This window comes from Chaetodon trifascialis, chromosome 14 (genome assembly GCF_039877785.1).
Source record: "Chaetodon trifascialis isolate fChaTrf1 chromosome 14, fChaTrf1.hap1, whole genome shotgun sequence".
NCBI lineage: Eukaryota > Metazoa > Chordata > Actinopteri > Chaetodontiformes > Chaetodontidae > Chaetodon > Chaetodon trifascialis.
In genome coordinates this window covers 22,213,586-22,238,729 of record NC_092069.1, presented here as the reverse complement: position 1 = coordinate 22,238,729, position 25,144 = coordinate 22,213,586, and the positions used below count along the sequence as shown (strand labels likewise).

Genomic DNA, 25,144 nt, shown 5'->3' with positions numbered 1-25,144 from the left:
GCCCAAATTTGTCAAACAACCACAAACAGCCTCAGGCCCTGATGAAGGTAAGGCAGCTGAATGAATAAAGCACGACGTACTGGAGACGACCTGTGCGCCTCAAACTAAGAAATTCTTCTTATTCTTCCTGACAAACGTGCTACTTTCTCGACATTAAGATTTATAAGGCTTTTGTTGGCTGTGTTCAGCTGCCAGCTGTAAACACAAACACAGATCCGACACAGATGCTCACTCACTCAAAGTTAATCCTAAAAAGCACACGAGCTAAAGCTAAATCTATAACGTGCCCACTCCCATGGTGAAATTTAACTGTATATGATTAAAGAAGTGTATGTATCCAAAGGAGCTGCAGACAAATCTGAAGCACACAGTGTAACGACGACAGACCTGATGCTTCTTGAGCAGGATGTTGGCGCTCGTCAGGTCTTTGACGTCCTCGTCTCCGCTCTGCAGCTCCCGCTGCAGCTCACCGAGCGACTTCCTGATATCGGCCAGGCTCTGGTCGAAAAGCTCCGAGCGGTTGGCGTCAAACAGCAGCCGGGCTTTCTCCTGGGTCGTCGACTCCAGCTTGTCCCACAGCTCGTGGAGTTTGGCCAGACGCTCCTGCACGATGGGCTGAAACTCAGGCTTGGACTCCATGAGCTCCTGACCCTCCTGCATCCACAAAAACACAGAGAGGGGGAGAATGTCTTTTCAAAATAAAATAAATATTACCTGAGTCATGAGAATCATAAGTTGCAGGTGCATAAAGTACATAAATGTAACCAATCGAATGATTTGGGGCGACTACCTACCCGGCCAGTTGGTACAAATATTTCTTCTCTGTTGTGGGTTATAGCTAACAGGGTGATGTCAGAGGCGTGTGCACCTCCAACTTCTCTTTTTTCTGTGACTTTGGGATCGGTCGTCATGAGTTTAACCCCACATTAAATCACTTCTACATACATATACAAAGACTGCACGTACAGTACGCAGCGTTACAGACCTGGTCGACTTTGTTGAGCCAGTCCTTGTTGGAGGCCAGCTCAGCCATGAACGCCTGATGTTTCAGCCACTTGCTGTGGAGGTTCCTGGCCTCGTCATACGACGTGTCCTGAGCGGTCAGCATCTTCTCGTTGATCCACACAGTCAGCTGAAGCGTGGAGAGGAACATTAGGGATTAGCCGAAAGATTCAAATCAACTACTGAGACTCAGGCACATCGGGTTACAAAACTTGGGAAAGTCATAGAAACATCAGCGTTTTTGCATTTGTGCAGAGGTGACTTTCTTTGAGCAGGATTTACTTCTTTATCTTCTGAAAACAGCATTTACCAATTAGCCAAATGGGACCCCTATCCCAAATAAGGAAGATACAAATTTAACCTGAGAAAGCCTCATCGAGCAGCACCGTGTCATAGCAAACAGTGTGTTTGGCAAATTGTCTACAATCGTCAAGAAATAAAACGAGGGAAAACACGGATGTCGAGTCTCAGTGAGGGAATCATTAAGCTAATGTTACCCAGGAAGAACATGAAGCGTAAACTGTGGCTGAACTCACATCCTGAGTGTTCTGCAGGAAGTGCTGCAGGTCTCGGTTGTCTCTGAGCTTCTCTGACACCTCCTGGGCTCTCCTTTTATTCTTGTCATTCCTGAAGGTCAAACACACAAAGCCGAGAACAAACGTTAAAAACGCAGCTCGGGGCTGAGCACATCTTCCTCCACCTTTCCATTCGACGGCCCTCGCTGTGACATAACAGGATGCATCGTTAAACGAGAGAGAACACGGAGAAAAATACCTGACACGGTCACCCAAAACAGTCATCTGCTTCTCTGCTACGCCGTGAAGAATAGCTCTCACTTAAAGATCAATATCCATTATTGCGGGCGCCTGTCTCCCAAGCTGAATTGTGGGAGTTAATGGGAAAAGCTCCTATGCCCTCTTTACTGCCTCTTGTTGACATTAATGATACAGTGATAAGAGAGCTGTTTCGCTGGAGAAGAATGAGTTAGACTGAACAGATCTATTCTTCTACATCACACCAGGGCTCCAACGCTATTTATCAAACCGCTACGAGTGAAAATTTGGAAAGCATTCACCAATCGTTAAAGCTGGTTAAGAGGAGATACTCGATGACTGCAGTACAAAACAAGGTGAGCCCTTCTGAGACGAGCTTTGGAGTGATTGTACGAAAACATCATTGATCACGGTGAATAATGCATGAGCTGAGACGATATGTAGAATTCAGACGAGAGCACTTTTAACCTGTTTGGTTTGAACATTTCATAGGATGTTACACCGCTTTTAAGATGATTCTTAGGTGTAATTCTTGTCAATCTTTGTTAAATAAAGATAATAAATGAGTATTCAAGGTTTGGATAGAACCAGCATGATAAATGATTGTGGGAGAGAAAAAGAGATTTAAAAAAAAGTTAAAATCTGCTCCTGATCAACACTAAATGTGGTTAAAATCACAATGATTTCCTTCTATTCACAAGCCTTTTTGTCAACGCCCTATTGAGAAATAACCAAACTACTGACCTGTCTTGGATTGAGTCCATCTTGTCCTGAACCTTCCCAGAGTACAGGTTGTTGCTGTCCACCAGCCGCTGTCCGCCCTGCAGAGCGCCGTCAATCTTGTCCTCGTTGGCCTCCATGGTGCTCACAAAGTCCTCATGCTTCTTCAGAGCTTTCTCTGCTCCGGCCAAGGTGTCGGGCTTGTCTATGTGGGCCAAGGTGTACTCCTGCAACAGGGGGAGGGAAAAAACATCAACGAAGAGAAGAAACAGCGCTCAAACAACCAGCTGAGCGCATTATCTGACAAACGTGTGGTAACCGACCGCGCTGCATTCTTACACACCGCATTCTTTGAAATACCTGCAGCATCACTGAACCCATCATTAAAAAGCTGAGCTCTGTGGAAGCTGCTGACTCATTTTCAGACAAATCATGACCTTTATTTGTGTAGTCACACAGTACCTGGTTGTTGAGGATGGCCTCTACAGCCTTGCCGTCCCTCAAGAACTGCTGGAAGCCCAGACCCTGGTCCAGGAAGGTCTTACGACTGTCCCACATCTTCTGCAGTTCATACCAACCCCGGTCCAGCCCCTTCAGCCTCTGCTCCAGCTGCTGGTACTGAGGATCATCCTCCTGGCCCTGGATGACCTGGGCGCCGGTGTCCCTCACGCGGTGATAGTCCTCCTCGTGGTTGTTTATGTCTTCACGCACAGCGTCGTGGAGGCTGAGCTGCTCCTCGGCCTCCGGCAGTGTGGCGGGCATTTCCTCTGACGCCACAGCCTTCTGGGTCTTGAAAAGCCAGGACTGGAAGTCGTCCATGTCTTGGAGGAAAGTCTGTAACTTGCTGACCTCGCCCAAAGAGTCCTCTCTGTCTTTGAGGGTCTTTCTTAGCGTGTCCCAGGCCGCGTCCAGCTCCGCTCTGCGGGCCAGAATGTCAGCGGCGTTCTCCGGGTGGTCTTTAGCCAGCTGGTCGGCCTCTTGTCTCAAGAAGGTAAGCTTGGTGTCGATGGCGGCCAAATCTCTCTCCATGCCAAACAGTTTCCTCTGGATGGTCATGACAGCGGCCAGGTCATTGCCCAAGTCCTGCGTGGACTCGATCACCCGCGTCTTGTCTCTGATCCAGGCGTCTGTCTCGTCACACTCCAGCCCGTAGTTGTTCAGACTGACAGCAGAATCCACCTTCCTCTTCTTTTCCTCCACCATGGCCTTGAAGGCCTCCCACCTGAAAAAGATTTATTTATTCATGTTTAAATCACTTTAATGTCGTCCTAGGGGCACGTTTTATACCTCCCATGAGCCTGCAAAATGTGTTTTTTGGTAACGCTGTTATTTTCATTTAATTTAAAGTCATGAAGTTTTCTGGAAAGAACCATGTAAAGTCATACTAATCATAGAGAAAACATTAATTTCCCTGGAAGGAGTGCTTCATACTGGAAACTCAATAATATATAATTCAATTAATGGTCTTATTAGAAACTCTTTTGTCCATAAGTGTTGAATTGTCTGCATCCCTGTAGATATATTTCACATTTCTGCCTGTCCAGCTGACCTGCTTGCTAGCAATTAACTCAAAATAACTGCAAGTGTACACCAATTAAACACAACAACACAATCTATAATTAGCGCTAAATTACAGGCCTCTGTCCAGGACACTTCTTGGAAATTATTTGGAAATTACAGACCTGTAAAATAAAGCTTTTGATACGCCTCAGGACGCGGATAAAACATAGAAATGTGAATCATTTTTGTTATTTATTTCAGGTTTAACACAGAGTGATTAATTAGAAATACTGACGTGCAAATAAACATTAAAATGCACGACACACATATAATAAAGAGATAATATATTCAAAGCACCTCTTATTCAGTCGTGTCTGACATTCTTTGACCTCTTTGGTGCGAGGGTGTCTGCTGTCCTCAAGCTGTTTCACAGCTTTGTTGACGTCATCGACTCTCGACTGCACATTTGCCATGTCTTGAGCGAGAATGCTCAACCTGGAAACAAGAAAAGTGCTAATTAAAATAAAAACAGCACAGTATAGATCATATCCATGTGTTTACACGGATACTAGCACACATGGACACCAATGATGCCACTTCAGAGTAAATTACCTTTTTTGGACATGAATTTGGTGTCCTTTCCAGATTTTTGTCAATTACAATATTAATTACAGATAATCCAGGACTGCATAATAATCTAATTTGTTCTGCATACCTATTCTGCACCACTTCCAGATCCTCCAGCTTCTCAGGCACCTCTAATCCCACCAACCACGTCTCCTTCTGGCCCATCCAGAGCTCACAGGCGTCTGTCTCACTGAAGATGGTGTACAGGGCCATAGTGTTGTCTAGCTTCTTCTGTCTCAGATCGGCCAGAGACATGAGCTCCATGTACAGGTCCTTGATGTCTTTCAGACGTCTCTGGATATCAGGGGTGTTTTGGAGCTCCTCTGGCAGCGCATTGGCCTGTTTGGATAGAGCATCTATGGTGGCTCCATTCTTGATTGCTTCATTCTTCAGGTCGTTGTGCTTCTTCAGCAGCCGCTGCGTGGTGTACTCGTCATGGCCCACGTCATCGCTGCTCATCTGCCTCTTGGCGTCCAGCAGCCAGGCCTTGAGATCATCGGCATCTCCCTGAAACTGAAAGAACCTCTGGGTGTCCTGGAGGTTCTGTTTCCGAAACGCAGCCAGCTCCTCCAGCTGCTGCCACTGCCTCCTGATGTCGTCCATGCATTCTTGAACCTTCGGGGAGCCGAAGTGCTTCGCCTGGATCATCTTTTCTCCTTCGGCCACGACCTGTTTGAGGTTGGCTCGGCGGGCTCCGAGCTCGTCCTCGAAGGCGCTGTGTTTGCTCTGGAGCACCAGCACGCTCGTCAGGTCCTTGCCATAATCCAGGGAGGAGAAAATGTGCTCCTTCTCTCTGATCCAGCTCTCCAGCTCCGCCACTTCCCACAGGAAGTTCCAGAAGAGGCGGGACTGCTCCAAGCGGGCCCTTCGCTGGGCCGCCAGGGCGCAAAGCTCCTGGTAGCACAAGTCCAGGTGCTGCACCCTGTCGTGGATCACCTGAGGATCACATGGCTTGTAGCCTGGGGAGAAAATCCAAATATAATTGTTATTAATTCTTTATAGGATTACGAATATATGCAGATACTCACGTTCATATCTATAACAAAACCACCTGATTTACTAATATAATATCTGCAGTGGGCAGAGCAACCACGGAGAGAGCAAACTCTACAGATGAAGAACCAGAGTTACAGCAGTAACCACTGAGCCAATGTTAACCTCTTATGAGTTTATCAAAGTTAGTAGCTTGTTTAAAGTGAAAGAAAATTGATTGTACTTTAACAAATCAGGCTTAACTTCATAGATGCAATAGAGTTTAATGTTGTCTTTTAACACAAGCATCAATTCATGAACTTTGAGGAAGTAAAAAATTGGAAATGTCTGATCAAAGATTTATGAAACAAGACCAGACCACGCAGCTTTATCCAGACTCAATGCTACAGACACATTTGGTGGGTGCTCAAAAAGTGCTGACGTTCAGTACTCTGCCTTGGTCAAGGTCCATGGCGTACAATCTATTTAGCGTCCTCATGCCTAATAAAACCAAGACAGGAGTTTTAATGAGCCTCTGCACTTACTATCTCCGTTGGCGAACTTGAGAGCAGCAGCGCTGGCGCTCTGCACTCTGTCTGCCTGCAGAGCGATGTCATTCTCTAACAGAGCGTGTTTCTGTAGCAAGTCTTCCACTTCCAGCAAGTGTTTCCCAAAGTCAGGCGACAGAAGTCGAGCCTAAAGAGAGGAGGTGATGTTCTGATCAGCTGAGCGTGTAGAAAACACATGTTGTTAGTTGATGAATATTGCCTCCTGTGCTGTACCTTCATGTCATCCATCCAGCTGATGATGTACAGCATCTCCTGGAAGATCCTCTGCAGGGTCAGGTTCTTCTCCAGACGCCCCCTGCGAGCCTTCAGCAGCTCCTGCAAGTAGTCCCACAGCCGCAGGATGTTGTCCTTCCGCACGTCGATGCGTTTGGCGTCATGATATCGCTCAGACTCCAGCTCCTTCGAGATGTTCACCAGGGCCTGAACGCGTTCCTCATACGCAGCGATGTCCGTCTCAATGGCGTCGTGCTTCTTCTTCGCTGCCTCCACCGCCGGCAGGTCGTAACCAAAGTTATCCTAAGGGGAGAGGAGCAGAGAGTAAACATCATCAGATAAACAAAGTGGACACTTTTTAATAATACTTCTGTACTAAATTTTGAATGCACTTTTACTTGCATTAGTGTTTAAAATGAACTGCAGCTTTTCCTTAAAGGTGCCTTGTGGAGCTTCCATTTAAAGAAACAAAAGTTAGATTTACATTCAGTGTTTCTCGTTAAAACACTGAGTGTATCCTTGAGCTCCATCAAATGTGCTGAATGCGTTGTATTCCTCACAAACATTAGTATTTTAAATGCAGTGTTGTATACATCCATGTTTTCTAGCTTGCAGTCTTCTTCCCTGCCTTTGAGGGCACATTGCAGCGTATCTTGGAGCATTACTGCCACCTATAGGTCACTGGAATATAGTGTGATGCCGCTGGCAGGGCTGTGTCCTGTGGCTTCCAGCATTTTGTGATCATCCCTCCATTTTTTCATGGCAACCTGTTTCTGCTGTCTGTCTCTCATTATCAATGTGCAAACTAACTTAATACCTGCTGTTATACCTGTTATTTTTTATCTCTAACTGAGATCAAGATCTTTTTCAAGAGGCACCTCAGAACAAATAGATAACATCAACATAGTGTTTTCAGTTGGAGGCTTCTTCAGCTCTGCTGTGTGTTTTGTGACATGTTAATTGCTGCTGCAACACTGCAATTTCCATTAGGGGATCAATAAAGTCTACGTATCTATCCAATAACATCATGTAATGCTCGTAGTTTTGTGACTGATGCTGTACCTGAGCCACTAGTCTCTGGTTCTCCAGCAGCCAGGTCTCCCTCATGGCAGCCTTCCTGTCGAATCTTCTCGCCATCTGTTCAAGCTTCTCTTGTCTGATCAGCTCATCCCTCAGGACTCGCTCCCGCTCGTGCTCCGCCCTCTCCAGACGCTCCCAGGCCTGCACACATGGCGAGATGCATCACGAGAGTTCGCAGCTTTTGCTCGGTTGGGGGTGTAATAGCAATGTGACGCTTTCCATTTCAGACTTAGAAGTTCTTTGCTTGATCCTGTTCACAAAGACCTCAGAGGTCGAGGTCAGCTTCAGAACAGCTCCTGAAGTGTTGTGTTCAAGGACGCTGTAGGGTAGACGTGCTGATGTGCAAACAGGTTTCTCTTTAAATGATAGCATATACTCACTCACTGCAAGGACCTTACAATTAGGGCTGCAACTGACCATTATTTTCATTATCAACTGTATTCTTTGCATTTCATTTGGTTAATGAAATGTCAAAACTAATTGTGAAAAATGCCCATTAAAACCTCAGAGAGCCCAAGATGATGCCTTCAAATGTTTTTTCCAACTAATAAAGAGGCTGATTTAATCTCAAAATAAATGAATAAATGTTCCCAATTAATTTTCTGTCAATCCAACTGACTCATTGTTTCAGATCTGGTTACATTAACTGTGATTACATTTCTAATTTTGAGTTACATCAGAGGAAATAGATCCCTGTGCTGCGGACATGTTCTTTCTTCTGAGAAACACATTTTTATTTTCTTGTCCCTGCAATAGTCAGACCTATGTTTTCCTCCAGAGATGACTTTTATTGCCCGTTTTACTGAATTGCACTGTCAGATTAACAGTAAAATTCAATTCATCTGCGGTTTAATTGTTGCCTTGGGATTGTGCTCTGCTAAATGAATGAATGTCGTACATCTAGCTGAGCCAAAAGCCTGAGCTTTAAGCCACAGACTGACACACAAGCTTCACAGGAAGAATCCAAAAACAAATATTTTCTTTATCGAGACTACAGGTGAAATGATTAGTCCAGAAATCAGTGAGCTGATTAGTCTGTTTTGTTTTGGTTTTTAAGTAAAATGCCAAATATTCCCTGCTTCCAGCTTCGAAATTATGAGGATTATGTGATAATAAACTGTGTCTTTTGGGGTTTTTTTGTGGGCAAAACAACATGATTAATCAATTAATCTAGAAAATTATCTGAAGATTAACTGATAAGGGATTAAAAAACACACGATTCTCCTCCTCACCCTGTTGATATCTGCGACCAGGGCTCCCTCTTTAGGCGTGTAGACCCTCTGGTTGTTGGCCCTCATACGACTCTGGATGGTGAACAGCAGCACCTCGAGGTTTCCCTTCTCCTGGAACCTGAAAGAAAACAAACACAAGTCACACAAAAGGTTCAGTTCAGATGAACCGCATCCACGTCCACTCACACATACAGTCCAGATGGTTCCAAAACACATTTATCAATGTACAATGTATTTCTATTATAATGTAGTGTTATTTATTATTGCGACTGTATATAAATACATATAAATTCTAAGAATAATTATGTTTTTCTTGTTTGCTTCCATTCAGCATCTGAGTTATTCTATTACTATTTATTAATTTTTCCATTTGTCTAAATGCAGATAATTAATTGGGCTGATATAAATGTGGGATTATACATTATATCTGTTGATGACAAAATCAATAAAAGAGATGTGAACTTATTTTAATATGAGGCAGTTCATGTGCATTTATTAAAAAGAAAACAGTGACTGACTTGAATCACTTTAAACGAAGTTTGAATTTATGTTAAATGGACTGAATTCGGCTGGAAAGAAACCCAAACCAAAAACCAGATATCACGTAACAGAATACATAAGATTACATACAAAACTTTTTTTAAAGAATAGCTATAAATTGCTAACTGTGATCCCTCTTCTGTTTCAATGAGATTTGTTGGTGCTATTTTGTGCCCAAAATTAAAAAGTTATTGAGGGAAAGTTTGAGGTTTGTAGTTTTAATTAGATTCCATAGAAAACATAAATCCAGTTGCTCAGAAGGTGCTTTGAAAAGTCGTGTTAATTACAGTTGTAATTTGTGTTTTGTTTGTTAGTTGATATTTAATATAATTTGCTCAATATGAATCTTTGTAAAGATGAGCCGTGTGTTTTCTTTTTCTCTTAAAGACTAAAAAGCACTGGACAAAGAAAGCAGATTAGAGTAGGAACAGAGTGTAGTGTAATGTAATGGGAAGCTATCTCAGCTGGACTCACTTGGGAGGCTTCTCTACAGTGCGGTAGGTGTTGAAGGCCTGAAGCTGCTGCTGAACTCCCGTCAGAGAGTTGGCAAGTTTCCGGTTGTTCAGCACGATGATGGTCTGCTCGATCCACGTCAGCAGGTCCGAAGCCAGCGTCTCGTACTTATCAATCATCTTCTCGGTCTCGATGGCGTGATCCAGAACCTGGAGAAGGAGGTCAAAGACAGTGAGGGCAGCAGGCTCAACAAACTTGACGTATGAGTAAACAAGCTCCATCTTTGCCTCTCACCTTTCCCACTCTCTTGCCCTCCACAGCGAGCTGCTTCATCTTCGAGAAGTAGTGGTAAAATGCCACGACGTATGTGATGATGGACTTCTCATCTGGGTTCTCTGTGAACACATCTACAAAACAAAACGGCACACAAGTCAGTAACAGCCAAGCCGGAGACAACTCTGGGCCTGAGCTCCTTTTTTCCACCAGGCTTAAAGCTCATAAACATTTAGTTCTCCATGAAGGCGCAGCCTCCATCAGTGACTCGCCTTCTGGGTCTAACAGTTTGGTCACGCCAAGCTTCTGCTCTGCTACGTTAAAGGCGTTCTGGAGGTTGTGGGTCGGGTTGGACCTCTTCAAATTGTTATACTCCACCAGATCAGGGCTGAGAGAGAAAGAGGGAGCGAGTAAAGAAGAGAAAAATGACAATGAGGCAGTAAAAGAGATGGCGAATGAGGCAGAGAAACACTAAGCAGATGGGCTTCGTGTGTGTTTACATTTCAGAGCTGGTGAGAGTGGATTTGACCATTCATCTCCCCTTACCGGTGTTTGTGTATGAGAGCGTTGAAGGCCATGCCATCTTTCCAGCTGGTGGTGAAGTTTGTGATGTTGACATTGGGATACCTGCAAAACAAAAGCCAAGGCATGTCACTGACTGAACATAGGGGACATAGCTGAGAGGCTCCTGTTTTAAATCAGTGTCTGGGATCTGTTCTGCTCCTCAACATGTGCATCCTAATTATCAACCACTAATTTCTTGTAGCTTCAGGCCTGAGCAGCTGAAGTGTTTTTGTGTGATTTGCACCCAAAACATATTCAAGAATCTTGAGAGGTAGAAAATTTAGAGGCAAAGATGCTGAAATATGAAATTAGCTGAATGCTAGCAACTTACAATATTTGAAATGAAGACCTTTAACCTTGTTCAACAGCCTGCCACCACTTCTAAGTTTCACTAATTAAATGAGTGTCATTTTGAGAAATATACTGCTTATTCGTTTTCTTACGGTGAGTTAAATGAGAAGATCAACACTCTCATGTCTGTACGGTAAATGTGAAGCTATGGCTAGCAGTCGGTTAGCTTAGGTTAGCTTAAAGAGTGTAAACAGGTGGAAATGACTAGCCTGGCTCATCCAAAGATAACAAAATTTGCTCACTAACACTTTTAAATCTTGCTTATTATAATGCTTTGTCTATTTGAGAAATATGCTGCTTATTTTTGCTTTCTTATGCAGATGAGAAGATCAACACCACACTCATATCTGTAAGCCTACAGCTAGCAGCTGGCTAGCTTAGGTTAGCGAGCCTGGCTCTGTCCAAGGATGACAAAATTAGCCTACCACCACCACTAAATGGACAAATACTTTGTCGTTTTGAGAAATATCCTGCTTATTTGCTCTCTTGGGGCGAGTTAAATGAGAAAATCACAGTAAATAATTTGTGGTTTTGTGAAAAATGCAGCTGGTTAGCTTAGGTTAGCTTAAAGACTTGAAAGAGAGATAATTGATGAACTTACAGAGTAAATGTAATTAAAAATTCAAATGAAAGAGAAAATATTTGTGGTTGTGACTGCTTTTGTTTTCAACCATAAAAATTGGAAAAATAAAAAAATGGTATCTACTTCGTCTTATTTATAGAGCATTCAAAGATGCTTTACATAACAAATTAAACATGTAAACAAGAAAATTAATGTAAGTACGGGACATAAAATCAAATATTAAAAGCAGTTTTTAAAAGTGAGTTTTGAATGGGAGTCTAAAAGATGCACAAAAAATATTTCTAACCCTCAAGAATTTACAGCTGTGCACAGGAGTGGATTCTCATATGAATTCCCCAAAGGGTATTTACAACAGCTTGGTGATGCTAAAGGTCACGCATTCCACTTACCCTGCAGTTTTCATCTGACACCACAGAAGAAGAGCGTCCTTGGCTGAGCGCGTCTCCTTCTGGTCCGCCTGGCCCGTTTCCACAACAATGTCCTGGATCTGATGAAGAACAACGAGCACAGCTGGGTGGTAAATAATGAAACTTCACTAATGACTGTGAGGTTTAAATCAAAAAAGAAATACTCACAGCAGAGAAGAAAGAGCTAACTGGTGGTAACGTGTTTCTAATAGGGAGCACCGGTAGGGAACATTTTGGTAAAGTGGCACAAAAACCCCTTAGAAATACATTATTTATCAGAGCTTACACAAGCACTTAGAGGTTTTTATTTGTGCAAAACAAAACTAATCTCGAGTGATAGATCATCAATATTATTAGCCGACTGGAGTCTCAAAATCTAAACCTGGGGTCCGGTTGATGGAGGGAGGGGTAGTAATTATTGAAGTTCTTATTTTCCCACACAGCGGGCCAGTAATTAGAGCAGTGATGTGATCTGAGAGACAGGCCCTGAGAGAGGGCTAAATTTAGCCAGCTTTGGTTCTCCTTGGTTTATGCAGACTGAAGAGATGCAGACAGGACCAAGTCAACTCCTTTCTTTCCCTGTTTTCAGTTTTTTTTTCCTCTCTTTTGAGAAGTCTGAATAACGCAGGAGGCCATATTGTTTGAACTAACATGTCTAAAAATAACGGTGCTGCTGTCAAATTAAAAATAAATATATGCCCCCTCCAAGAAGATGAAAGAGTCAGACAGACATGTTCTGATGTTCTGGATGTGCTTCTAACAGCAGATAATAATGGCTGGAACCTGAAGGCATCACATTCGAGGAAAAAGAAAAAGTCGAAAACATCCCAAGGCTGCCTGTTTCTGTTTCTGTGCTACGTGCATTCACACCCCAGTAACACTAAAATGAGCTAGAATACTCTCTGAAAAAGCTTTTATTTAAGCTAAAAGCATGTTTGGGGAAACATTTTTTGGAAGAAAATGTCTGCTAACTGTACCCATTCATTATATACAGACTACAACACCCACTGATTAACCAGTATCTGGCACACTGGCCCTGTACATTATGGACATCATATACATAAATGCATATATTTATAGTGTAGTATACAATATATACTAACACTGCAGTATATGTCATATAATTTGCTTTTATTATTCTAACTATATTAATGTTATTTAACGTACATATACTACTTCAGCATTCAGCAGAGTTACACTACTAAACCTTTTATGTCATTTACTTAATTTTTTGTGTTTTGTTGCATTCATGAAATGACCTGAAATCACTTTTAATGTGATGATACAAACATGCTAAGTAAATGTGTGCCTTCAGTGTAGCCAGTCTCTTAGCTTACCTGGAAGCGAAGGATGATGGTCCAGATGAGGCCGAGGATGAGCCGATGGTTGCCGTCGACGATGTCGTGGGAGCCCATGTTCTCCAGGTGGACCCTCTGTTCTTTGAGGAACTGCAGAGCCTTGTCCACATTCTCCAAACAGTGGATACGCATTCGACCCTTAGTGGGTTTTGGCTGAAGACAGAAATGAGAACGAGTGTCAGACAGATCGAAAATGAGAGAAAAGCCCAAGAAATTAAAGGTTTGACTTCTTACCAGTCGTTCGCCGGACAGCACCTCCAGCAGTTTGATGAGCATGCGTCCATCCCGCAGGTCCAGGTAGAGGTCAGAGATGCGACAGCCGACCCGTGACAGGATTGAGTTGACCCACTTAGTGAAGGTCTTCTTCTGCACCGCCTCGCGCTCATCTGATGGGAGCACAAAGTTAAGAAAGAACATGAAAAACCGTCTACAGAACAGCAGCGCTGCAGCTGACGGGGATTAACTGTCCTGCTCAAGGGCACTTAAGATAGTTAGAGGTTGAGGAAATCTTACCACTTGAATTAATCCTTGCTGCAGAGCTGAGCTGCCTGGACATTCCCAGTTATCAATAACAGTGAGTGAGCTTAGTCTGCAGCAAACATGCACTCAGAAATGATTCTTTGGCTCCATTAATTTAATCCAAATAACAGTATTTCTACCTTCACATCAGCTCTGCCTCCAGGAAATATGATTTCCATAACCGTGACCAATGAGGCAATGGGCGCAGACATGTACACAGCCCCCCACCCTCCTACATAGGACACTGGTATGAAAAAGTGCAGGATTTCACTTGAAAACAACGTACAGACTCGCAAAATATCCCTCTTATTCATCACATAGGATAGAGAAGTGTGTGGCGGTGTATGTATCTAGACCTCGCCCTCTGCCTGTATTTTCTTGTTATTTTGCTGTGGTCTGGACCTTTCTGGGCATCAACCTTTGGGCGGAGTGTGTGTGGCCTTCAGCCAGTAACAGCGTGCAGGGTGTGAGGTCAGGACTCTGTAAAAACACAGCGACCGGGTTACATCGCGGCCTCCATCGCCCTCCTCTGCTCCCGCTCTGTGTGTCATGGATGCATAAAGGGCTGCAGCTACACGCACACACACACTCACACATATAAAATTGTACTTCTAGCCTTGTGAGGACTCTCACTGACATAATGCATTCTCTGGTCCTTAATCCCAGATCTTATTCTAGCCTAACTCTCAAAATCAAGTCGTAAAGGTCCAGCGTGCAGGATTAATGGACTCTATTGACAGAAATGCAATTTAATACTCATAGCTATGTTTCCATTAGTGTATAATCACCTGAAAATACAAATCTTAGTGTTTTCACTGCCTTAAATGAGGACTTTATATCTACAGAGGGAGCTCCTGTCCGAAGTTTACACACTGACACAACAGCACAATATTCAACATTTAACCCTGAAAACAAACTGTGTTTACTGTCAGTGGTTTCCTGAAGTGCTCCTGAGTCCATCCAGTGATCTCCTTCATCCAATCATGTGTTCACAGAGTGGTGAACCTCGCTCCATCCTCGCTTGTGAACGACTGAGCCTTTCCAGGATGCCCCTTTCATACCCAATCATGACACTATCACCTGTTACTAATCAACCTGTTTACCTGTGGTATGATCCAAACAGGTATTTTTGGATCATACCACAGCTTTCCCAGTCTGTTCGACTTGTTCGAAACGTGTTGTTGCATCAGATTCACAATAAGCAAATACACAAAAATCAATGAAGCTGATGAAGCCAAACATTAAATATCCTCCTGAGAACCAAGGAAAAAAGTATTTTTCAATTTATTTTATATTATTATTATTATTATTATTATTATTATTATGTAATTTCCTGCCTCTTTGGAGCTAAAACAACAACTCACAATTTAGAATTTTGTAAAAATATTTTTATTTTAGATTTTACAGCATGGGCTGCACAGTGGCGCAGCAGGTAGTGCGCGTGCCTCACAGCAACAAGGTTACCGGTTCAATTCCCGGGTCAGGCGGGGCCTTTCTGTGTGAAGTTTGCATGTTCTTCCCGTGCATGTGTGGGTTCTCTCCGGGTACTCCGGCTTCCTCCCACAGACCAAAAACATGCTCATTAGGTTAATTGGTGACTGTAAAATTGCCCATAGGTGTGAGTGTGTGTGTGAATGGTTGTGTGGCGACCGGTCCAGGGTGTACCCCGCCTCTCGCCCGTTGACAGCTGGGATAGGCTCCAGCACCCCCGCAACCCCGAAAGGGATAGGCGGTATAGAAAATGGATGGATGGATGGATTTTACAGCATGTCCACCGTAGTGGGCTAACAACGATTTCACCATAACACAACGAAATCATAACAGGCTGACAAGAAAACAAGAAGGTCAATCTATTTTTTAAATGAAACTGAACATGTGACCTGTACTTTTTGTTGAACTACTGAACAAAATTGACATTATCAAACATTCATAACATTGCTATTATTTTTCCTAACAAAAAGTTTAACTGAACTCTGACTCCAATTTTATGATTTCTGACATGTTCATAAACAAGAGAATATATGATTACCATGGTTTAAAAACAATATTTGACTTATCTTTTCTCTTTTCCTGGCATTTGCATTTTGCTGCAGTCTCCACTTTGTCTCAGCATGAAAACAAAGTTCCCCTCATCCCACCCAAACATATGAGATGTCATTGGAAAGGCCAGGATGTCCTCTACTGAGCACACCAGGACTTAGCTGGGTAGCTCAAATGAATCAAAAGATATAGACCAAAAACAAATGTCCACTACAGAGGACATAAATGAATAGACTGGGTGTCAGGAGGATATTGTCTTTGTGCTGTCTTTAGTGGACTGTATGTGAAAAAGGATGAGCAAATGATCACATTCTTTAATTTCAAACTTATTTGGAATCAGGGTTGAGTTATTCCGCTCTTCTGATTTACTTGAAATGTTACTGTAACCTCAGAATGCTGCGTGGGCGTAATATGAAGAAAAAAATAAAGAAGTCTCTGATTGGGTTCGTTTGGCAATATTAAAAAATGTGACGAGGACAGTTTTCACTGAGCTCTGTGAGCGTCTAAGAAATGTTAACAGTCACTTCAGACAGGGACCCTTCAATAACGCAGCCATGTCCATAACTAAAACTTCAATTAGTCTTTAATTAAATGGACAGACTTTGTCACAGCGCTGCCCTGCTGGCTAGGACAGCCTCACTGTGACACTCAGTCACTTTAGCACTGCGTTGTCAAATAGGGATTTGTTAAAATGAGGCCACTTTAAAAGATCTGGACCAGATACATTACCCCCGCTGAACATTTCTACAGTCTTTTATTGGAAGTATCATCTTGTTAAAATGCTGCTGAAGATTCAGTCACCACTGGTCAAACCAGCCTTGGCTATTAAACCACCAACAAATTTGATGCACACCATCAGAAAAGGACACTCAGAAAGGAAAAGCCTCACTTGAACCATCTGTCTCCTCATCCTCCTCGCAGAGCAGAAAGGGAAGCGATGCTGCATAATATCATCACATGCATAACGTGTAAACACAAACAAGCTCTCTGCACAGCGAAGCGTAGGTGCACGGTATTTATGCTGAAGTTCCTCGACTGCAATTGTGCATGAAAACTCGGGAACGACAGAGCTGCGGAGGGAGCGAGCACCAGACCTGGAGAGGTTTTTGGGAGGATGAGCGCTGCCCACATGGTGGCTTTCCGGGCTCACGCATCTCTGTGCACGGCAGATGTGCCTCCTACTCGGCAGCGAAAATAACAGCAGTTGTGATGGGACCATATGTCAGCGTGACCCTGTGTTCTCCACTCTGTTTATTTTGTCTGTGGACACACTTCATGGGAATGGGAACAGGAGAGGTGTGAGTGGGTGGGTGTGTGTGGGGTTGGCTTATGAAAATGCATCATATCTACCTGCATGCTAAACTTCCTGTTATTCGCACAGAATAGAGAGCAGAGTAAGAACTGTGGTGTGTACTGAGCAGGACTGTTTACAGTTAATTCAACCTGTTTCCAGATTATCTGAACCAAACTTTTAGCATCTCTTTACTGCAGTTTCTTGTCGCTGACCGGCCTCCATATGCACCAATAACGATATATTTGCAATAAGCTAACAACAGCCCAGTCGATGCGTTGATCTTGCTCCAGAAATAAGGTGCAAAAAAAACATACATCCAAGCAAAGTGTTCACTTAGACTGCTGCTCATATGCACACGTGACATTTAACATGTTTCTGTAAGGTTTCACTCCAACATATCAAGCATAAACTCTGGATTCATAACGACTGATTAGCCACTGTGTTTACTTTACCGATGCTTAAAGCGCTTGGCAGCATCCTTAAAATCAATGTCACAATACTAACACACATAGTAATTGATGTCCAGCGCAATGAACTCTGTTTGACTCTCATGTGTTAGATAATTGAAGAAAACAGTTCATGGGTTAAATGAAAATTGATGAATTAGAGGCTGATCTTGTTAGTTTAATTACTTGATTAATTATTTAATTTGATCAATTGGTTTATGTAACAGGGTCAAAATGGATAAAAACAAAACGTTGCGACAGATGTGCTTTATAGAAGACATCTGGCTGAAAACTGTCTCACACATCCCATAAATTCACTGGCAACTAATAATAATTAAGTATATGTCAAAAAGGATGAGCAAGTCATCACATTCTGTTTTATTTATGTTTTACACAGTGTCCTACTTTTTGGGTTATAGTAATTTTAAGTAATTAATAGTAGTAGGTGTCAGTATTGCACACTCACATGGACTGCATACATACACAACGACACACACACAGCTCCTTAAAGATTATCAGGTCAACCGCTGGTAATGAGACATTTTCCTCTCCGTCGTCCCATCTTGCAACACGTGACTTCCCCTCGGCCTGCCTGCCATGGTTTGCCCTGTTTATTCCTGAACCCAAATATGACGGCAAACTACAGAGTGCAAAGGACTGCATCCTTAATGACTCCAGTAATAAATGATTCAGACCCCAAGGCTGTGGAGAACAAGCCAGGAGCAGCTAAAGAGCAGGAACAGAAGAAGAGAAGGGAGGAAAGGAAAGGAAAAGAAAGGAGAGGATAAGTTGAAGATATCAGATGAAAGGTTAAGAAAGATTCAATAAAACAGAGTGAGACACAGCAAAGCTAAACCAGGGAAGAGAAAAAGAGGGCAGGCGATGGAGGGCAAGAAGAAAGTAATGGAAGGGGTGACGGAGATGCAGGTTCAATCTACAGAGACCCAAACAGGAAAACAGAGCAAGCTACACCACAGTCTCTCCCATACTGCTGAAAATGACCCTAAAACGCTCCAGCTCCATTCAGCACCATCATAGAGAAGAAACCTGGGTTTATTGTATGTAAAACACACGGCGCAGCAGAGTAGAGTAAATAAATCATGCTTCATTCTGCTCCCCTCAGCAGAACAACAGCACGCACTGCTCGGCTGCACCCACACGGGTACCCAATGAAAAACTAAAGCCAGTTAAAGACGTGCTAATAACTCATAGCTGCTGTCGAGGTGTCGGCGTGGATTTAGCACAAACTGCCACATCATTATCTGTCAGACAAAAAAAAAAGACAATGAGCAATAAAGCCTGTGACAAGCGCTTTCTGCACTGCTCTCACAGTGGAGGACAATGGAAGCACGTCCCCAAACACGGTCCCCCGCATCCCCTCGCATCACGGGACCTTGAGAGGAGACGGAGAGCGCGCCGATGCTCCTGGCCATTTGGAAAGCATGGGACAACAGAGGGGGAGGAGGAGCGGGAGGAGGAGGGAGGGTTGTTGCTCGCATGCGTCCCGCTGAGCCGTCTCCAGATGAGTAGTTCAACAAGCTCGATATGACAACAGGCCTCCGTTCGCTCGCTGCTCAACACAGCCCTCAGCGACCAAAACGAACTTCTGCTAAAGCACAACATTTCAGGGGAGGTAACCCCTGCAGAGCTGCAGGAAATCAATATGAGTTTTAAATGATTACGGATAGAAGATGCAGTATCATCAGCGGTGGGTTTGATGTTGTCTTTTCTAGGTCTTTAAGGCAGTGATAAAATGCCAGAACTTATTTAAAAATTAATTATTTTTCTTGTTTTGTCACCAGTCAAATCCCCAGATTACATCCTCATTTAGGGATATTGGGGTATTTGTTCTAAAGTATCAGTATTTTGGTTTGCTGCCCAGTTTCCACCTACTTATTTTGTCTCTGCTGCTTACATACACCAAGAGAGAATATATTATCCACTCTGAAAGCATGACTGTGTAACTTGTGCTGAGCAGTGGCCACCAGCAGCAAATACAGAACAAAGACACGCCGAATTTCATTTCATTTACAAAGATTTTCTTCGGTTCATTTCATTTAAGATGTCAAAATAAAGCTGAACACAAGCAGGAATTGTCACACATATCTCCCAGTTAGGCAATATATAATTTATTTGAAGCTAGTTATTGAGCTCTAGCTAAGGGAGCTTACACAGAAATATCTCTCTGTGTGATAACTTTAGCTAACGTTAGCCACCATAAACTAGCCTGCTGTCATACCAGACCACATAAGCCTCCTGTTTCTGACAAATTAAACTTTCCATTCATTTGTTTCCAAAGTTACCTAAAGGTTTTATATCAAAGTTTGTGTACAAGTTGGATTTTTCTACCAGGACTGCTGAAAGTGAGGTTTAGCTTTCTGAAAACACAAATGAGACATTTAGGCACGGTTCATAAATAGGAAAGCAGTCCGTCCGATGGGATGAACTGAGCTTCGCTGTACGTTTAATGTCTGGTTGTGCTCCTACAGGAGCTGCCATTGTCACACTGTCTTTTTACATGAATTAAATATTGCTGAGCAAGCGCAGCAGTCATATACAGTATCCAACTTTTTTCACTTCCTGACACACTTTCTCCACACTGGCCGGACTGCAGCAGCAGCTTGTCACTGCTGTGCTCGTCCAGCTTCCCGGTTTATTTCCTCCTGCATACAGTATCAGTACAAGCCTTACTAAACATTCCTCTGTTTCACATGCTTTTACTCTGTAATCTCTCATCCAGCCTTTGAAAGCCACATGACTTATTCATGCTGATGGATTTTCCCTGTATACAGCTTGATCCGTCTTTTCCCACAGTCAGCCTTTACTGGATGTGACTGGTGGTCCTATGACACGCTGCTACATGCCTGAGTCATGGCACTGCCACTGCGACCTGTCCGGCAGCCATGATATCATGTCTCTATAACACCGCCGCTGTTGGCTTTCCTGCATGTCTTCAGTCTGAGGTGAATTATCTGAGCTTCCACTAAACAAATTCACATTCTGCAACTACTAAACGTCAGATTAGTGCACATTAGAGGCTGTCAAACCAAACAGCATGTGGACACATAAAGATTAAAGAGGAACTCCATGAAAGTCTGTTTACAGGTGTGAAAACTACTGCAAATGTGAATTGTGCAAAAACCCTATGTGGCTTGAAATGTGATGAACTGCCTTAAGTGACATCACTTGAGTCAGTTGGGGCTAAAGACTACAAGTGTGAAAATGTCAAAAATCTGGGAGTGTGGACATTAGAAAGAAGTGAGACCTCTCCAGCCGCCTACGTTAGCCACTGCTAGCACACGCCAACACACCTGAACACACCTCCAGCCAAACTGTTGGCAGTTGAGTTGAATTATGGGTAATGTAGGCTTCTTTTGACAAGAAAGAACAATGAGAGGAATAAAGACAATGTCTCTGGATGTGTTGCAATGATTTTTAAATGCAAGTGTGAAAAAAAAAAGTGCAATGCAAAATCAGTTTAGTGCTCTTTTTTAAGATGCACATGATCTGCAAGAGGCTTGCAGAGCATATTTACACAGTAATAGCTCTGAAGGGGAAGGTGTGCATGTTAAAGGTAAACATATCACAAAAAGAAAGAAAACTAGAGGGAACAGCAGCGGAAACACTCATCAGCAATGAGTTTGTCAATTTCCAAGAAAGACGTAAGAGAAAAGACGAACGGTTGAAATCGACGAATGCAAATCAGCCTGTTTTTGTTATTGTTGTTCTGTCCGACTTGATTCTCCTGCAGGCTCCACCAGATCTCCCTAATAAGCGGTGAATAAAAAGTTAATAAAATGTCATGAAATGCAGCTGGCGGATCGATACGCTTGGCTCCGAACAACCTCTCCTCAAAAGTTTGCCGCTTCGCGTATCAGGTGCCCCTGCCCCTTCAGAATCCATCGATACTTGAAATCTAGCAGAGGCAGAAAAAAGCATGTTTCCCCTCTCTGTTCCTGCATCGTCTCCTCCATTTTCTTCCTCTCACTAATGCACTCCTGTCATCGGGGAGTTGGATAGCACAGTGCAAGCTAACAAAAATCCACAGTGACGGCAAACCTCTCTTAAAACCTTAATAACACAGGCAGGGGAAAGTTAAACCGCCAGAGAAAATGATTATTTTTTAACACCGCAGATGCAGTCGTTCAGAAAAAAAAAAGGTTAGGATCAAAAGACAGGAATACTTTGTTCTTAGGAACAGTTTTGTGAAGGGTAAGGGCCAAATAGAGAGGAGGCGAAATGGAAAAATTAGGTTAATTTAAAGAAAATTGAGCATGTATGAGCGCAGAACACCAGCAGCAATGAACGGCGTTGGAGGGAAAAACATCACAACCTTTTTAGGAGTTTCCCAATGAATTATTCAAAGCCAAGTCAGTGAACAATTGGGGCAGAGCCACAGCTTCCTGAAAATAAATAAATAACTACCATATACATTTAATAAAAGGGCAACGGCTATGAAAGCTCAGACTTTTTGCTGCTGCCACCTTCCTCCACTCCTCAGATCAGGACGACAAACTAAGCTCACACTCCAATCACAGCCCAGCCTCCCTGCGATCCATCCTGGCCTGAACACAAACACAAGTTGGGGAAGGGAGGGGCGTGATTGGAAAAGTGTTACCTCTCTGGTGTGTGAGGCGGGAGAGGACGGACCTCTCAAACACACACAGATGCACAAACACACACAGCTCTTCCGTCGGGACCCTGTACCTTGCAGCTGCCTGAAGCGTCCGTCCAGGATGGAGTTGAAGCAGATGTTGGAGGTGCTGTAACTCAGCCAGCGCGCCCGCTTCATACTTTTAGCAGAGGAGGAAGAGGAGGAGGAGAGGAGGGCGGGGGGAGGGTGAGGGTGAGAGACCCGCTGACGTCTGGGGGTGCAGGAGGAGGACGAGGAGGAGGATGAAGAGAAGGGGGAGAGTCCCGCGGGCGCCACGGTGAGCGGGATGTGCAGGAGGGTGCCGTTCTTCTCCGGGTGGTGTTCGGGCTCCTGCTGCTTCCCACCGCTGCTCCCCCTCGCCCCCTTCCTGCTTTCGGGTCTCTGGGCCCGGTGGACCGCCGGGGTGCTCCTGCTCCGGCTGCTGCTCATGCCGACCCGGGCAGGGGCCTCCTTCTCCGCCGGGGCATAGGTGCGGCTGGCGGCCTCCTTGGTCCCCCCGCTGCTGCTCCGGATGGTTGCGGTCTCCCTGCTGCCGGCCTTCAGGCTGATCTTGACCTCTCGGAGCCGGGGCTGGCCTATAGGGCCAGCGCGCAGCAGGCAGGGGCTGCTCATCTTGACCCCCCAAACGACAACAACAACACACAGCCTGGAGCCGGCAGAGGAGCTTGGCACTCCACGTCTCTCCTCTTCTCTGTCTCTTGGCTCTCTGTCCTCCTTTCCAGATCCCTCTTGTGCTCACTCCTGCTCCCTCCCTCCCTCCCTCCCTCCTTCTTTCTTCCTCACTCTCTCCTCGCCGCTGCCGTGACGATGCTATGCCTCCGCTCTCAGGCGGCGCAAGAGCTCAGGCAGCCTTCAGAGTGAATTCTCCAGCCTCATCCATGCATACAATATGTTTCAATACATCCACATGCTCACACGACTCCCTCCCTCCACCCAGCTACTCCCACACGGTCGTGTCATCACTGAATGTGGAGTGCATGGATGGCACAGTTGTGGTTTCCAGTGCCAACAATCCAGCATGGACCGGTCCATCTCAGAGGAACGTGTCTTTTTTTAGGTTTATGTTAGGAGCCTGGATATCCAGTACGATCTGTGTGTGCATTGAAGGCATGCCGGAGAGTTCACGAGCTGTAAATCAGCAGTGGGTGTCATTCAGAGCCTCTCTCCTCACTTTCCTCCCTCTTTGTACCACTCTCTCCCTCTCTGACAGGAAACACTGATTGCATTACAGAAACATCAGTGCAGCAGCACTCTAACACAATATCACCAACACCCACACCGAAGCCTTGATCACTTAAAGAGACAGAGAGGAAAGCGGTGAGAGCGCAGCCCGATAAACATTTTGGCCACCCAGATGTGCTGCAGGCCTGGATATCAATGCGCTAAGCACATCATGTACTGAAGCGAGCATCCACAACCAAATCTTGATTCTAACTTAGACTTAATTCATTCTTTCATCCATTTTCTATACTAAACAAGTCAAATTTGTTCATGAAGCATGTTTGAACTCATGTTGACCAAAGTGCTGCACAGACCAGAGCAGGCAAAGACACAAGAAACGGCGTCAATGCACAGAGCTCAAAGGTATGTATAAAAGTCAAAAATCAGCCTCATCAGGAGGATTTAGACGGAAGTGAATAAACAGTTTTGAGCCTGAGCTTGAAAGGGTCTAATGAACAGGGTGGATCTGATAAGGAGGCAGGTGCGGTTGTACAGTGTAGGGGCTGCGGTCACCCCTGCAGCCAGAAGCCCAATGTCAGCTGACCTGAGGGACCTGGAGGTAGACTAAGGGGTTAGGAGGTCTATAGGAGGGGCCCAGCCCATTTAAGAACCTTAAAATCAATTCTTAAAACACTAGATCTCAGTAAAGTCAACAACTGGGATGGTGGAGTGAGCTGCAGTTATAAAAGCTGCCATGATTGGACGGTACAAGTCAGCTGGATGAATGAGACAATGACTGTGAAGCGTGACTGATGCAGCTGATGCCAATCAATCGGTCGCTGAGTCTGTCCAAATGGTTCCAACTACAGAAGCAAAAGACCTCACAAATACAGTTCATTTTTTAAAAGAGGCTCTGTAATGACCAAAAACAGCTCAGTATTTAGCAGAAGCTCCTCAAACAGGAGTAAATCGTGTTTTTGTGGGGACTATTTTCAGCCGCGGATGAATCCACAGTTGCTGCTCTGGTGAGTATTTTCAGCAGCAGAAAGGTGAATCTGGGGTCAAATCAAGGTCAGCCACGGCGCCCAGATTCAATGCAAAGAAGAAACACGTCACCCAGTGCAACTCTGGAGCTCATTGGTGTGTTTTTAGGACGACGACGGAGAACACAGAGGGAAAAGATGCATCAGGTTTTGGCTACACAAGCAACGTTCTTGTATTGCTGCTTGTGTTTCGACATTTAACAAGCGCAAACTGCTGCTTCCTTTGCTAAATTAGGACCTGTGGAAAAGCGTGTTTATATTTAACACTGTAAGGACGAAAAGGTTTTGATGTCCACAATAGCATCAGAAGCCTCTACAGGATCCCGGCGCTCAGCAGAAGCTCCATCTCCACAGAGCTGAACTCATGTTTTACCACCTTGCGGCTGACCTCTCCTGTGTCTCCGGCTTTACAGATACGAGCATGGCGTGACCCTGAACTCCCCTTTTGTGTTCCGCTTCCTTCCACCACAGAAACTCCGCTATTTTAAAACCCCTAGCAGCCGCCCCACAGGTGGGTCACAGCTCACCAGCTTAGCCAGAAATGCCAGAGATGTGTGCTATGGGAGGCAGACGGGCAGGGCAGCTGTCCAGATCGGTCAGACGGCGGACATTCTGGGAATGTGCAAGCTATCCCGGTAGCTCGCAGAGGGTGTGGAGCGGTGTCAGGGCTCAGCTGCCGGGGGTGTGTGACACCACGAGAAACACGCACACACAAACACACGCACGGCAGCACCTGCAGAGCTCGAGCTCAGAAGTTTGGGCTAAAATAA

The 25,144-nt window shown here is 44.4% G+C and overlaps 1 protein-coding gene across 2 annotated transcripts in view; it reads right to left on the bottom strand.

Annotated features, from left to right (window-relative positions):
• sptb (spectrin, beta, erythrocytic) overlaps positions 1-25,144 on the bottom strand; it is a 42,352-nt gene that overhangs the window by 11,221 nt on the left and 5,987 nt on the right. The window contains exons 1-19 of one of the 2 annotated variants that reach the window (XM_070980001.1): positions 22,224-22,782; positions 13,452-13,603; positions 13,197-13,370; positions 11,842-11,939; positions 10,501-10,581; positions 10,227-10,342; positions 9,976-10,088; positions 9,703-9,890; positions 8,689-8,806; positions 7,439-7,597; positions 6,377-6,679; positions 6,140-6,290; positions 4,711-5,581; positions 4,353-4,490; positions 2,958-3,717; positions 2,520-2,722; positions 1,539-1,629; positions 986-1,132; positions 388-654 (exon numbers count right to left, since the gene is read on the bottom strand). In XM_070980001.1, coding sequence (XP_070836102.1) covers positions 388-654; positions 986-1,132; positions 1,539-1,629; positions 2,520-2,722; positions 2,958-3,717; positions 4,353-4,490; positions 4,711-5,581; positions 6,140-6,290; positions 6,377-6,679; positions 7,439-7,597; positions 8,689-8,806; positions 9,703-9,890; positions 9,976-10,088; positions 10,227-10,342; positions 10,501-10,581; positions 11,842-11,939; positions 13,197-13,370; positions 13,452-13,603; positions 22,224-22,782 — 4,689 coding nt within the window. Of the gene's footprint in view, positions 1-387; positions 655-985; positions 1,133-1,538; positions 1,630-2,519; positions 2,723-2,957; positions 3,718-4,352; positions 4,491-4,710; positions 5,582-6,139; positions 6,291-6,376; positions 6,680-7,438; positions 7,598-8,688; positions 8,807-9,702; positions 9,891-9,975; positions 10,089-10,226; positions 10,343-10,500; positions 10,582-11,841; positions 11,940-13,196; positions 13,371-13,451; positions 13,604-22,223; positions 22,783-25,144 lie in introns of those variants that run through there. The other variant, XM_070980002.1, reaches the window with a different exon arrangement.